General features: G+C 54.8%; 1 protein-coding gene across 2 annotated transcripts in view; it reads left to right on the plus strand.

Annotated features, from left to right (window-relative positions):
* SCUBE1 (signal peptide, CUB domain and EGF like domain containing 1) overlaps positions 1 to 14733 on the plus strand; it is a 126108-nt gene that overhangs the window by 20627 nt on the left and 90748 nt on the right. For both annotated transcript variants that reach the window (XM_060164693.1, XM_060164694.1), the window contains exon 3: positions 1191 to 1319. In XM_060164693.1, coding sequence (XP_060020676.1) covers positions 1191 to 1319 — 129 coding nt within the window. The remainder of the gene's footprint in view (positions 1 to 1190; positions 1320 to 14733) is intronic.

Genomic DNA, 14733 nt, shown 5'->3' on the forward strand with positions numbered 1-14733 from the left:
CCTCAAAAATCCCTCTTCGACCAGGTAGAGGAGAGACTGCTTCTTCCCACGTGGTAGCCTCTTGCAAAGCACTTCTAGTCCTGCTGAGACGGGGCAGCACTGCTTCTGGTTTGGCTGTGGGAACACTTCCGGTTCCACTGGGGAGCTTCTGGTTCCGCTGTGGGACACTTCTGGCTGCCCCCTTTCCTGCTTCTCTGCAGAGCCTGTGGAGGTCTGGGTGGGTAGATTGAACACCCGCTCCCCTCTGCTGCCTTGGGGGGTTGCACTGGTCGAATCCCACTTACAGCCCTTCCAGGTGTGTGACCGTTGGCAAGGGTTTGGCCTTCTTGTGCCTCGGCTTCTCCGATGCCCTTGTAAAATTGGAGTAACAACGATGGTGCCTATGTCTCAGAGTTAGCACGGGGACTGGGTCCGTGATGGCGCGTGGTGTCGCCCCCCGGGACTTGGGCATAGAAGCAGCTCATTGAATGTTAACTAGACTCGCTTCTGTTGCTCTCCAGGGTCTCTCAGATCTCTCTGGAACTTCAGAACTGATAGCTCTTTGACCTGTGATGGGAAATGTTGAGAAAGACTTAAAACAGGAAAAAGGGTGACCTTTACAAAGGCTATTGGCCACTGTTTATGAGACAGAAGGCTTTGTTGTGACAAGGAAACTGGAGCAGTAGAAATTCAGACTTCAGACGCTGATCTGGAAGGAAACTCTGGGGGGAGTATGTGGACTTTTCTCTCATTCCAGAGGCTACATTTTTTGGTGGTGTGCAAAGTTCATTTATCTCATACCCCCTGCCTCACAAGTAATGAGGTCTCCACCTCTGGGAAGCTTTCCGATATCCTGAAAAGAGGCAGTTTGGGGGGATTTTAGACGGGGTCCCTGCGTGCTGTTAGTGTTGAGAGGGCTTCAAAGGGGGAAGATAGGGGTGGGAATCTCGCCTGCTTCTCTGCAGGGGGGATCTGAAAATCACCCCAAACATGCCTGGCACGTGGCCCTGCCCCCCAAGGCGGTGGCCAACCTCGTGGCAGAGCCAGGATCTTCATCTCTGTGACCTTTGGGCCGCCCGCCCCCAGCAAGGACTTTAGTGAACACCTGTTGAGTCATCCCCTAACCACTCGTGTCCCGGTGACTTCAGCAGTGGGGGGGAGGGGGCCCCCAGGCTCTTCCTCTGACACCTCTCGTGCACCTCATTTTGCAGACATCGACGAGTGTGAGAACGACTTCTACAACGGGGGCTGTGTGCACGAATGCATCAACATCCCGGGGAACTACAGGTGCACCTGCTTTGACGGCTTCATGCTAGCACACGACGGACACAACTGCCTGGGTGAGCGAAGCAGCGGCGCCCTGCCCGCTGGGCACACCTGCCTGCTTCTCAGCTCCAGCTGGCAGTGCGGGGGGCCGTGGGAAGGACCGCCCTCTTTCGGTTCCTTGTCTTAGTCTGCTGCGGCTGCCGTAACAAAAGAGCACAGCTTGAGGGGCTTCAACAACAAGAATTTATTTTCTCACAGTCCTGGAGGCTAGAAGTCCGGGGTCACGGTGTTGATGTGTCTCTTTCTATTCTGAGGCTTCTCTCCCCGGCTTGCAGCTGGCCCCCTTCTCGCTGGGTGTTCACATGGTCTTCTCTCTGCATGCAGGTACCTGATGCCTGTCTCTCTCTCTCTCTGTCCTAATCTCCTCTTCCTATAAGGACACCAGTCATATTGGAGTAGAAGCTATCCTAACAACTCATTTTCAACGTAATTCCCTCTCTAAAGGTCCCATCTTAAATACAGTCACATTCTGAGGTACTGGGGCTTAGACCTTCAACATACGAATTTGGGGGAAACCACAGTTCAGCCCATAACAAGGATTCTTACACACCTCCAGATTCTCCTGGTTCAAATACATGTATTTTTAAAACAGTTGTGTAAAACTTATGAGTAATGCAAACTTTCTGGGTAAAATTGGGGAAACGTAGGAGCACAAGATAAAACTGGAAAGTATCTTGGTTACTGTGGTATGTTTGCCTTCAGGCGTCTCTCTGCAGCCAGGTGTGGTTACACTGTAGTGATCAGGTACCTGGCCCCTGTTATCACCCTTTTCCTAGTTGCCTCATAGTTTGATAAGTGACTAACAACCCGGGGCTGCTGTAACAAAGTAACAACTGAGTGGCTTAAGCTACAGAAATTTATCCTGTCATAGTTCTAGAGGCTAAAATCTGAAGTTGTGGCGTCAACAGCGTTGGTTCCTTCTGGGGGCTTTGAGGGAGGACCTGTTTCATGCCTCTCTCCTAGCTTCTGGTAGCCTCAGGCTTTCCTTTGCTTGTAGATCACATTCTCCCTCTGTTTTCACATTGTCTTTGCTCTCTGCATGCCTGTCTCTGTGGCCAAATGTCCCCTTTTTCTAAGGACACGGTCATATTGGATTAGGGTGTACCCTGCTGACCTCACATTAACTTGGTCATCTGCCAGTCACCTACCTCCGGAAGGGGTTACTTTCACCGGCACTGGGAGTCAGGACCTCGCCATCTTTGGAGGGATGTAATTCAACCCACGATAGAGGTGGTTTGCAGCCTGTGGCAGGAGGAACGTCTCCTGGTAGAAACCACGTGGTCCCAAAGCAGATGCCCCGGTCCCCCAAGCCCTCTTCTGCTACCGGCTGCTGAGTGACCTGGGGAACGGTGGCTGGAGCTTAGAGGGTAAGACCGTGGACTTGGCCGGAGTGTGGTGTGGCTGTGAACCCGTTCTTAACATCTCTGAGCCTCAGTCACTTGTTGGTAAAGGGAGGGTGTGGAGAGCAGCTGTGTCACACGCTGCTGTGAGCAGAAATTGCGATCGTGCCCAGACGGCTGAGAAGTGTGCCTTGTCCCAGGGCTCTCAGTCCTCAGAGCGGTTCCTGTCACCATGACTGCAACAGGGATAACACGCTGTCTGCCTCACTAGGTTGTGTGTGAGGATAAAATGGTGCAGTGAAGTGGCTGGCACTTGGCGAGTATAAATTGTCAACAAACAAGCATTAGTATTACCGTAGGTGACTCAGCCACCCTTTTGTGGTTGGACGTTGAAATTCCTTGCTTATTTTGTTTGTTTTTACCATCAGAATCCAGAGGTGATTCTGGGCATAAAACTTTTTTTCTTGTTTCCCCAACTGTTTCCTTAGCAAGTCTTCCTGGAACTACTGGGTCAAAAGGATTATTTGGACTTTTTTTTATGGCTTTCGATGCCGTGCTTCCTGGAAGGGCTCAGTAAACCTTCCATTGTGGCAGCTGGTTTTTTGGTGTATGGCATAGAAGCTGGACATCCCAAGCGCTCCGAAACTTCCAGAGTTAGTGGTGTATTCGTCTTCAGTTCCTCTGCCTGTTTCTGTTGAATGCATATTGGATCTCAGATGAGCTTGTTATGGGAAACAGATCCATAAACATGTAATTACACCCCCAAATAAGTGCCAAAACGGAGGTCTGGACTGTTAAAGCCCAGAGGGGTCTGCGAAGAGCTATCCCTGCATGGGGTTGGGGGGTGGCGGGGCCTGACTCCTCAGGGGGACTGCATCCAACAGGATCTCCAAAGGTAGGCGAGCAGTTTACTGGGTCGAGGGCAGAGCCTGCGTGGAGAGCTGTGGGTGGCCCCTTGAGGCTGGGCTGGGGGGGGCGGGGTGGGGGGGTGCTGGGAGGAAGAGCGGGAGGTGGGGCTGCCACGGCAGGCAGAGCCTTTGGTGAGATCGCGGAGAACCGAGGCTGCACAGCGTTCATTGTGCCGGACGCCAAGTTCAGTGCTGTTCAAGATTTCTCTCCTTTAATCCTCCCAAGAGCATAAGCATTTAACTTTCCTAGTTGCTCGCCCCTTTTTTCAGATGATAGAGCACATTTCAGGAACTGATTAGTCCGTGAAAGCAGAGCTGACGGTCTCTATGGAGCAGCAGGCAGTATCCCCAGTGGTCAGGAAGACGGACCTTGGGAACTGCCAGTTCTGGGCTCAGATCCTGGTTCTGCCAGTTATCAGCTGCGTGACCTTTGGCCTGGAGGTGATACTCGCCTCCAGGCCTAGTTTCATCACCTGTAAGACAGAATTCGCAGTCCTCTGTCTGGCACGGCTCTTGCGAGGACTGAGTGGGATCGTGGATGTCAAGCATCTTGAGAGTGCCTGGCACCGAGCACACAGACGTGATGGGCACCAGGCTGGTCATCGGCTTGCGGACCAGATGTATTGCGGTGGGCTGGTCTGACGCCCCCGAGGCCTTGTGGGGGCCCGGCCTGCCGTCTGCAGCCCCCGGGCAGTCACCTGTTTGTAAACACCCTTGTTCTTTTTCTTTTTTTTTTTTTTCCCCCGGTACGCGGGCCTCTCACTGTTGTGGCCTCTCCCGTTGCGGAGCACAGGCTCCGGACGCGCAGGCTCAGCGGCCATGGCTCACGGGCCCAGCCGCTCCGCGGCATGTGGGATCTTCCCGGACCGGGGCACGAACCCGCGTCCCCTGCATCGGCAGGCGGACGCTCAACCACTGCGCCACCAGGGAAGCCCATCACCCTTGTTCTTGGCTACGGCAGGTGTACCCAACGCCTCCAGACTAATGGAGTCTGTGCAGGTCTTTGTTTCAACAGGATTTTCACGGTGGATTCTTTTTACACTCATCAATTTAAGGAACTGGGTAAGACTCCACCCACCCCCGCCTCCGAGCACAGATTGCAACTTCCTACGGCTCTAACTCACACATACGGCAGCCGACAAAAGGCTCTCTCTGTTGCTCCTCTGCTTTTAGCTGGGGCAGACGCTTCCCGACAGACCTCCTTATGTTTGGGCTTTTTCCTTCTCAAGAGAAAACTCCGGCTCTAGAGAAGACAGGCCTTGGCTCCCACTGGCTCCAGGCCCGCCTGACCGCGTAAGCTCTCAGAGCCGCAACTCCCTCACCCATAAAACGCTGAAAAAGTACCCAGCACAGTGTCAGGATCGTGGAGGCTTATAGACACTGGCTGAAACAAGTAACACTGTACGAGGAAGCTGGACTTGCAGTTGGAAGATGTGACCCACATTCTGTCACCACCACTCATGCGTTCTATGTTGGAGACCAGTTACTGACTCTCCATGTGTCAGTGCCCCTAACTGCAGAGCGGGTCAGAAATGCCTGTCTCGGTGTCACTGTGACAATTAAATATGAAAGTAGACCTGGAGAGCTGAACGTACTGATGTGAAATTCTCCGCGGGTGCTGGGTGTTGCAGAGGTTTCAAGCCGGCAGCCCGCAGCCCTCCTCCAGCCTGTAAACATGTTTGGTCTCTCCCCACCATGTTGATGATGTGACCGTGACGATGGTGGTGGTGATTGAATTATTTGTCAACATTTGTAAATCAAGGGGGTGTCACATAAAAATCAATATTTCCAGCGCCGTTCCTGCTTGGCCATAGTCACGCAGCCCCTGACTTTGTGGGACTTGGGCAGGGGTGCATATCCCATGTGGTCCAATGTGGACGTCATCACGAAGCTGCAAACTAGAATATGTTCAATCTTTTCTGCCTTGACAAGTGTTCCTAATGACTTGGAAGGCTAGACTGGAATTGAGAAATCTAGGACTCCTTGGAGTTCTGTACCAGAAAGTGGTCGCATGGGCAGTGCCTGCTCTCCGCCCCTTCTTCTCACCCCCGGCTCCGTCCTAACCTGAATGTGTAAGCTCTGACCATTTGCCCCCAGACCACCTTCCCTTTGGCTTGGTCCTGTTATTTGTCCCTCTGAGAAGAGACAGGCTTGGGCCATGTGGACAGGGAATTTTGGGGTCCAAACAGGTGTTTGTGTTCCGGGTGCCATGACCCCCCGTGGACTCCTTACTGTATTGGAAGGGCTGCAGCCACAGGAGGGGCAGCACAGGGACCCTCAAGGCATTGAGCCAAGAGCAGGGGCACCTCTTGCCCACGTCTCAGCGTGGTACCAGCAGCAACCGGCAGGCGCCGCACCGTGGCTGCCCCCTTTGGAGGGTGTGTGTACGTTCCCGATTGCTGCACTCCCTGCCATTCCCTGTTGCTCACAACCTGTTGGTCATTTAACTGCCTGCTCTGTCTCAGTAGGACTTGTGTTCACGCTGCCTGATGAAGCTTCCAGCGCAGGGCCTGCCCTCAGTGGGTGTTCGGGAGGGGTGAGAAGCGGACTGAGTGGTGGCAAGGTTCTGTGTTCTGCATTCTCGCTGCTTTGCGCGGTCCTGACCGTCTCTGGCCAGTCACTCTGAGCCCCACTCCACAACCCATCACCCGTCAGGGACAGTTAGGCCTGTTTGCGTCTCCCGTTGTTTTGTCTCCAAGTCTGGGTCAAAAGTCTCGTCCGGTTGTAACATTCCGCTCTCAACCACCACTGAATTCCTTCGGGATGGTGGCTGGAACCGAGCCTGGTCAGCACAGTCTGAAAAGCATTCTGAGCTAACTAGGAGAAATGAGGCTGATGGCTGAAGGGTTATTTTCTTGCCTGGGTTTTCGCAGTCGAACCTTTTCTCTTTTTTTGAGCAAATGAGGTTATTTTCTTGTGGAGATGGCTTGCCTGGGACTGTGTCCTGGAGGATGGCCAAATCTGTCCTCTGGGGAGTAAAACCCTGTTTCTGTTTGACATCTTTATTGAGGAATTTCTCAAATATAACAGAAAATGACACCAGAGGGAATTGAAACCATGATGAGATCCTTGCTCAACCCCAGATGACTGCTTTTAGCATTGTAATTACTTGAAATAGCAGTAGTTCTGTTTGAAAAATATTATTCCAAACTCCACGCAATTGGACATAAGAGCAATATTTAGGCTAATAGAATAAGATTTTTTTCATCTTAAATTAAAACCAGCAGTGGGTAATTTTTTCCCGACTCCACAAAGCAAGGCTCCTTTCTCCCTAAAGCCATTAGTTCACTTAGCCAGATGTTTTCTGCGACCCCAGTCTTTATCTTGACTTACTGAAAAATACGGTTCTCAAGTTGCCCGCAGTCTGAATTTCGGACTTGCTTCTCAGCACTTTTTCCCCTGATGAAGAGGAGTCATCTGGAGCCAGGTTCAACAGAACAGTTGTTTTGTTAACCGGATCGCTACGTTCCCGTTAACACTTACGGAGCACCTACCGTACGCCCGGCCTTGTGCTAGGTAGTCAGCTTCTCTTAGGTGAGATGAGGAACTTCGGCCGCACCTCTGCCGTGCACCTGGAGTCGCCCAGGATGTCGTGCTCACGTGCTGTCGTTCAGTTCTCACAGCATCCATAGGCAGAAGCCATTAGTATCCCCTCTTTACAAATGAGGAAACTGAGGCTCAGAGAGGGAAAGTGACCTGTGTAAGGTCACACAGCCAGTACGTGGTAGGGCTGGGACCAGGGCCCAGGTCTGTGCGTTTGCCAGTTCAAGCCTGTAAGCCACTGCCCGCCCCTTGCCTCATGGCACCCGGAACAGAACCAGCTCTGGGAGGCTGGTCCGGATCAGGGAGGGGCTTCCTTCACTGGGGGTTAGATGTGCCCTGCTCTGAGTTTGAGAGTCGCTGAGAAACCCTGGCGTCTGCCAAGCCAGGCTGGTGGGCGGCGTGCTGGAGGGCATGAGGGCGGCCCCTGCTCCAGAGACTTCCCCCAGGTCTGTCCTGCCTCCCAGGCCAAGGCAGGATCTTCCTTACCCTTGAGCTGCTTTGGGGCATTGTCTCACCCCGTGTGAACGAGCGGAGCCCTGTTGTTACTGAACCCGCTCGTGTGGCTCCCATCACTTTCACGGGAGCACCCAGTTCTTCTGCCCGCCGGCTCACGAAGCCCTCAGGCCAGGGTGCTTGCTGCCAGCCTCCTCTCCTCACCTCTCATCCTTGCCCACCTGCACCCTCTGGCCCGGCCTTCCTTAAATCCACACGGTCCTCCTACCCTTCCCTGCTGTTCAGGGCTGCTCCCTGAGACCCCTCCCCCAGCATGACCTGCTGAGGTCCTACTTGTCATTCGAGACCCAACCTCCACCTCCCTTTGCTCCAGAGTCTTCTGTGAGCACGTGGTACACACCTGCACTGTGGCTCTGCGCTGGGGTCCTCCCTTCTTCTCCTGCGGGCAGAAGCTATCTTGTTTATCTCGTCTTCCTCCTCTGAACCTAGTGTGGTGTCTGGCATATCACAGGCACATGATAAACATTTGTAGAATGAATGAATGAATGAGTTTGAAGAGGGTCCTCAAGCTCAGCACACTTCTGTGCTGGGCGCATAGCAGAGATCCAGGTGAATTAGACGGAGCATGTGTCACAGGACTCCCAGGTTCACGAGAAACACAGAAATGTCCACGCTTCTAATGACAGGTAGAACGGGCTCTTTTCGCAGTGACACAAGCCTCCCACCTAGTATTCATCCATTTGTTTGTTCAAAAACATTGTTCTGAGCACCTGCCGTGTACCAGACCTGGTTTTAAGTGCTGAAGACACAGTGAGTGGCGGCCAAAAGCGACCAGGCGCCGCCCTAGGGAGGGGGGAGGACAGGGCACAGGTAAACCCGTAACTCAGTAGAGTAGCTCAGTCAGGTCAGCTCCAGTGAAAAACAATACAATAAGGTGATAGAAGGTGATGGAGGCAGGATGACAGTGTTGGAGAGGGCGGCGTTCCTGTTACTGCTGCTGCATAAAAACCACCCCACACTTAGTGGCATAAAACACCCTTTGACTCTGCTTGCAGATTCCGTGGGTCAGGAATTCAGACGGGACGCAGCAGGGACGGCTCTCTGAGCTGCACGGTGTTTGGGGCCTCAGCTGGGAAGACGTGAGGCCAGAGGTGACTTGATGGGGGCTGGACTCATCTGGGGCTTCTCTGCTGACGTCTAACTGTTGATGTTGGTTGTCAGGCAGAACACTCACGGGCAGCCTCTCGCGGTCTTTCCACATGGGCTGGTGTGGGCTTCCTCACAGCATGGCCGCTGGGTCCCAAGAGAATAAGACACAAGTGCACGGAAGCTTTCCAGTCTAGTCTCAGAAGTCACTTTCACCCAGCTCTACCTGTCAAGGCAGTTACAGAGGTCCATCCACGTTCTTGGGGGGGGGGGGTGGGCACTTGGGGAAGGGGGCCTCAGAGAGGAGGAGGAAGCTGCCCCGTGAAGATCTTGGGAAGACCTTCCCTCCAGGCAGAAGGGGAGGACAGAGGCGGTGGCCCGAGGTGGGGACGAGCTGCGTGAGTTTGGGCACAGGTCACTGTGCCTGGAGGATCTGGAGGGAGGGGGAGGGTCTGGAGACGAGGCCGGGAACGGGCAGGGCCAGGTCATGTGCAGCCTTGTGGGCCCTAGAAGGGAGTTGGGATTTTATTCTAAATTAGTTGGGAAACCACGGGACATTTTAACCAGGGACTGACATTTTAATTAAGAGATTTGCTTTCTGACTGCTCAGTAGAGAATGCGTTACCTGGAGTAAGAGGCAGAGACCCCTGTGGCGATTTGGGTCAGAGATGTTGGTTGGCCAGGTGACAGTGGTGGCAGTAATGAGAAGTGGTTGAATTCATGTATGTTTTGAAAACAGGGCCAGAATGAATTGATGATGGACTAGATGTAAGAAGTGAGGGGAAAAGAGGAATGGAGACGGACTACTAGGTCTTGTTTGTTTGTTTGTTTTGTTTTGTTTTGTTTTTGCGGTACGCGGGCCTCTCACTGCTGTGGCCTCTCCCGCTGCGGAGCACAGGCTCCGGACGCGCAGGCTCAGTGGCCACGGCTCACAGGCCCAGCCTCTCCGCGGCACGTGGGATCTTCCCGGACCGGGACACGAACCCGTGTCCCCTGCATCGGCAGGCGGACTCCCAACCACTGCGCCACCAGGGAAGCCCTGGACTACTAGTTTTTTGCTCGGAGTTACTGTGTAGCTGTGCTGCTGCGGCTGAGACGGGGAAGACTGGGGGGTAGGACAGATTTTGGGATGGGGAGCGGGGTGGGCTAAGAGTCTGTTTGGCCAAGTTCAATTTGAGATAATCAGTAGTCATCTGAATGGAAATGGTACACAAGTTCAGAAGTCTGTGGGGTAGTCAGGTCTGGGGTTCGGGGAGAACGTGAGAGCCTAGAGCTTCTAAACGGCGTCAAAATCCAGAGCTCTTAACGTTCATTCGTTTCATAAGATTCCACGAGCTCCTCCTGCCCGGTGCCACGTCCTGGGCTGGGAGCTCGCAGTTGGGAGATGGATGACGTAGTCCCGGCCCTCAGGAAGCATCGGGACTCGGCCTCCCCAGCTTTGAGTCCTGGATCCATCACTTAACTGTGTGACCGTGAGCAGGTAACGTCACGTCTCTGGGCCTCTGTATCCTCGTCTGTACGGCGTGGCTAACAGCAGTGCTTATTTGACGGGGGTGACGCAGAGACCAAAGGAGATAAGCTTTGCAAGGTACATGCCTGGCACACGACGAGGGCTCAGCAGATGTGAATTACCTAAGTATCACTCATTCCTGGTGTGCAAAGTCAGAATACTTTTTAAAGAAAGTGGATGTCCTTTCTGAGCTGGTGAAGAGGCAGGGGGGCGAGCCTCGTCCCCCAGCTGGGGGTGAAGCTCAGGGGACTGTTGGGGACTGTTCCTTGTGTTCCACACGGTGCTCACCACCCTCCCGGCTCAGAACCCTCTCCTTCCTCCTGCACTGGTTCCTGTGCACTCATCCGTCGGCATGGGTCACGTGGCATCAGGGCTTCCGATCCCAGCTCTGCCACATACTCATTTTGTGACCTTGGACCCTTGCCCCCTCTTTCTCAGTCTCAGTTTTGTTTTCTACAAAATGAACATGATCCCTGGTCTGGTAGGATCAGATGTGCAGGTGACACCACAGGGCACCAGGCAGAGGGAGAAGAGGAGGAGAGGATCCTGGGAGGCGGCAGCCGGGCCCAGGGGCCGGGCTGCACACGTGGGAGGGAAGCACCGCAGAGGCCCAGATGCTCCGCGTCGGCGCAGCGGTCACAGCTCTCCCTGCGCCGGGCTGGTCCCTGGCAGGATGAAAGGGCCGCGCTCCAGGCCTTTTGAAGGCGCCCTCTCTCATCCTGGAGGACAGCTGGAGACAATGTGTTGCTCCCTTGAACCCCTAACGCAGGCTCGAGTTGCCTCTGTTTATTTGTCTTTATACTTCAACAGCTCAAATGCATTTCTTGCTGGGAAAAAAAAAAATGCTGAACATGTTAATGTAAAACTAAACAGCTTCGGACAGTCATATACTCACTCCATAAACACCAGTATTTTTCAAGGTAAACTGGAGAGGTTTCTTCCTGTTCTATTTACGCCCTCCCCTCCCTGCTTTTCCCTAGTCTGGCCCACATTCAGGTGGTCTAAACACGCTTGGTTGGAGGGATTTGCTGTCCGAGGACAAGTTGGATTCAGACTTGCTTCTCCTCCCAGCTTTTTACAACTGTTAATCTGATGGAAATTCTTTGGCTTGAAGAAAAGAAACACACGGGACAACAGTGTGCGTCTTGGTAAATGGGCTTCCTTCTTTCCCCAAATCACTACAGAACCCGGGAGATCCCGGAGCAGGGAGGGAGGTGGATAGATTGAGAGCCAGGTTTTGTTTTGGGGGGTGGAGTGGCCTCCTCCAGCCTCATGCCTGCAGCCAGCTCAGGACCGGGGGCCGGGGGAAGGGGTGGGGCAGAGCAGCTTCTGTTAGAAGCAGGCGAGTGCTGGGGGGAAAGGGCAGTGGGCCAGGAATCAGGCTCTGCGGGCCACGGACTTGCTGGGGGACCTTGGGAAACTCCCTACCTCTCTGTGCCTCAGTTTCCCCATCATCTGTGAAATAGGGATGGGATTTGACCAATGGTTTTGAGATTTCATGGGGTTTTGTTTCCAGCAGCAGAACCATTTGTTTCAAGCAGAATCATACGGTGGTCACACTACTCTGGCCGAAATGGGAGGCAGGACTGGCAGGGATGAGAGCCCTGCGCTCCATGGAGCCCCTCCCTACTTCTGCAAGGTCCCTGGGGCCAGAAGCACTGTTTGAAACCCCTGTTTGGCCTGGCTGCTGTGTCAGAGCCCTCCTCCCTCCAACATCTTGTGATTCGATGACTTGGTGGCCTGGAGTGTCCTCAGGGACAATGGCCAAGCTCCTCGCCCCTACCAGCTGCAGTCCCTGTCTACTTCTTTCTCAGAACTGTAATCTCCAGCATGGCAGACAGCTTGCGTTTCCCTAAATGGTACCCCGCTCTCCTGCTCTGGCGTATCCTTACACCTGCTCTTCCTTCTGCCCGAATCACCCTTCCCCGTGCTCTTCATTAATGCTTTTTCTTTGGCTGACGCCTGCTTGTCACGACTCAGCTCGGGCATCAGCCCCTCCAGAAAGCTTTCCCTGAGTTGCATACCCTTCCCCTGGGGGCCTACAGCCCCCTCAGGCTGCCCTCTGCCTCAGCACTGAGCTCCTAGCTTGTCCCTGGACACCAGGGGCGGGTCTCTGCTGCCCCGGGAGGTCCCGGAGAGCCCTGCTTCAGAGTGACTTAGCCCTGCGTTCCCGGGCCCAGTGCAGGCTGCTTGGCGTGATGGCGGGATGGGCAGTTGGCCGGTGGAGCAGGCAGAAGGTTGGATTCTGACTCTCCAGGAGAGCGCGGTTTGACAGTGGGGCGTGCACAAGCCTGGCACGGGGGCAGAGCTTCAGCGCTCTCAGAACTTCTGAGATCTGCGTGGCGGTAGCAGGGGCGGGCGGTGGGGGGCTCTTAGCAGCCCGCGTGACTGCAGCCCCCCGTGGCTGGCTGAGCTTAGGACTCCCCTGTCCCTGTCCTCACGTCCAGGCCCAGCTCCTTCTAGCCTCTGCTGTAGATGAGGGGAGAGCAGGGACTTGGAAGCAGACGCATCAGCCTTGGCTCCCAGCTCCCTTCCTAGCCATGCTTTGGGGCCAGCACTTCACTGTTCTTACCCCAAAAAGAGGAGTGATGATGTTCCTGGGAGGGAGCTGTAGGCATCAGGCAAGGTGGTCCATGTGGCGGCAGGGAGGCACCCAGCGGGCGTCAGGAGCCTCCCCTTCCTGCTCTCCCTTTGGTTGCATGTTCAGGTCAGAGACCACATCACAATACGAGGCGGCCCTTCCCACTGGTAGGACTGTGTTGAAATGTGCCGTCAGTCGCCCTGTGGCAGCCTCACATTTGAATAGGTCTCAGTTTGGTGACCTGGGGAAGAAGTCCTGCTCTGTCCCAGGGCAGAGAATGCCAAGTCCATAAACAGCAAAGAAAAACACCCAGTTGCAGAGGACAGGCCAGGCGAGCAGACACGTTCCTTCATCTTTGTTTGCAGTTCGTATGCCAAGGGCTGGGTCAGAACTCAGAGAAGTAAACAGAAAATAAGTGTCTTGTGAAGGCTCTTTAAAAATACTTCACCACCAAAACATATGCCCCAAAGCAGCACTGAACCGTGTGCCTAAAAAGGGGCACTGTCGACGAATACGTGTGCCGCAGCGTGTGCAGTGCGGTCCTTCCTCTGCCAGTAACCTTGCTTACTCTGGAGCAGTCTGTGCCCTGGCTGGTGGTGGGGTCACCCCGGACGTTGGCCGGGCCTGCCTGCCTCTGCACAGATGCTGCAGCGACCGTCCTTCCCCAGCGCCGACAGGCTGTTTATAGTGGCCATTCGCCACCCCCACGCCTCGCCTGCTCCAGCCCCCTCCCTGGATCTGCCTCATCCCAACCACATGCAGCTGGAAATAGACGAGCGGGCAGTGAGGGCTTGCACCCGGCTGGCACTCCTTGTTTGTGGGAAGTAGGTGGCCATGGTGGCAGCCTCCCAGCTGCTTGGTCTGGGGTCTTTTTTTTGTTTTGGTTTGGTTTGGGGTTTTTTGTGTTTTTTTTTTTTGTTTGCGGTACGCGGGCCTCTCGCCGCTGTGGCCTCTCCCGCTGCGGAGCACAGGCTCCGGACGCGCAGGCTCAGCGGCCATGGCTCACGGGCCCAGCCGCTCCGTGGCACGTGGGATCTTCCCGGACCGGGGCACGAACCCGCATTCCCTGCATCGGCAGGCGGACTCTCAACCACTGCGCCACCAGGGAAGCCCAGTCTGGGGTCTTTAGTAACCCCTCAGGTGTTACCTTAGTGGTGGGAGAGGATCCCACGGGCCGACTTGCCCTGCCCTGGCTTACGTGCTGGCCGCCAAGGGGTCAGATGCCAGTGAAGTCATCTGGGTGAGCCTTGGTGGAGGCCTCTCTGAGTGGGATCCTCCTGGGGCCCCTCTTGCCATTGGAGGGGTCTGGGGTCCTCAGCCTGGCAGCTGGCTTCTCGGGCTCTGGGCTCCGCCTGCCACTCCAGCCTTGCCTTCTCTCCCTGTGAACACGAAGCCTGTCCCCCTGCGCTCTTGCTTCCTCCCACCTGGAGAACGTCTTCCCTTGCCTGTCCCGAGTGCTCTAGTCCATCCTTCTGCACCTCTTCCCCGGCCTTCCTGGCACCCTGACTGGGTCCCACCCCCGCCCTTGGACCGACCAGAGTCACGGTGCTCGTCACGCAGAGTTGAAAAGGTCTGGTTTACTTATCCATCTTCCACACGTGTGATAATCACACAGAAACACTCAGAGAAATCGATAGAAAAGACAGAAAGTAATCCCCCCATTAGCTCGCCACCACAACAGGTCAACAGCCTTCGTGTCCTCGTGTTCTTGTCCGATACCATCTGTGTGTAGAGCCGACTATATATGGTTATGATCGTGCACTGGTGTTTGTACGCCGCTTCCCCCCGCCCCAGAAGACTTTTTTCCCTCTTGGTGTGTAATCACGTGGCTGGGGTGTGGGACTGGAGTCAGAGTCCGGGATGTGGAGGGCCTGGCGGCCTGTAGGCGCTGAGTGAGAGCTGCTGGTGCTGTGGCCGTCTGGATGGGAGAAAGGATTTGTAACCTCT

Source organism: Lagenorhynchus albirostris, chromosome 11 (genome assembly GCF_949774975.1).
Source record: "Lagenorhynchus albirostris chromosome 11, mLagAlb1.1, whole genome shotgun sequence".
NCBI classification, from domain to species: domain Eukaryota; kingdom Metazoa; phylum Chordata; class Mammalia; order Artiodactyla; family Delphinidae; genus Lagenorhynchus; species Lagenorhynchus albirostris.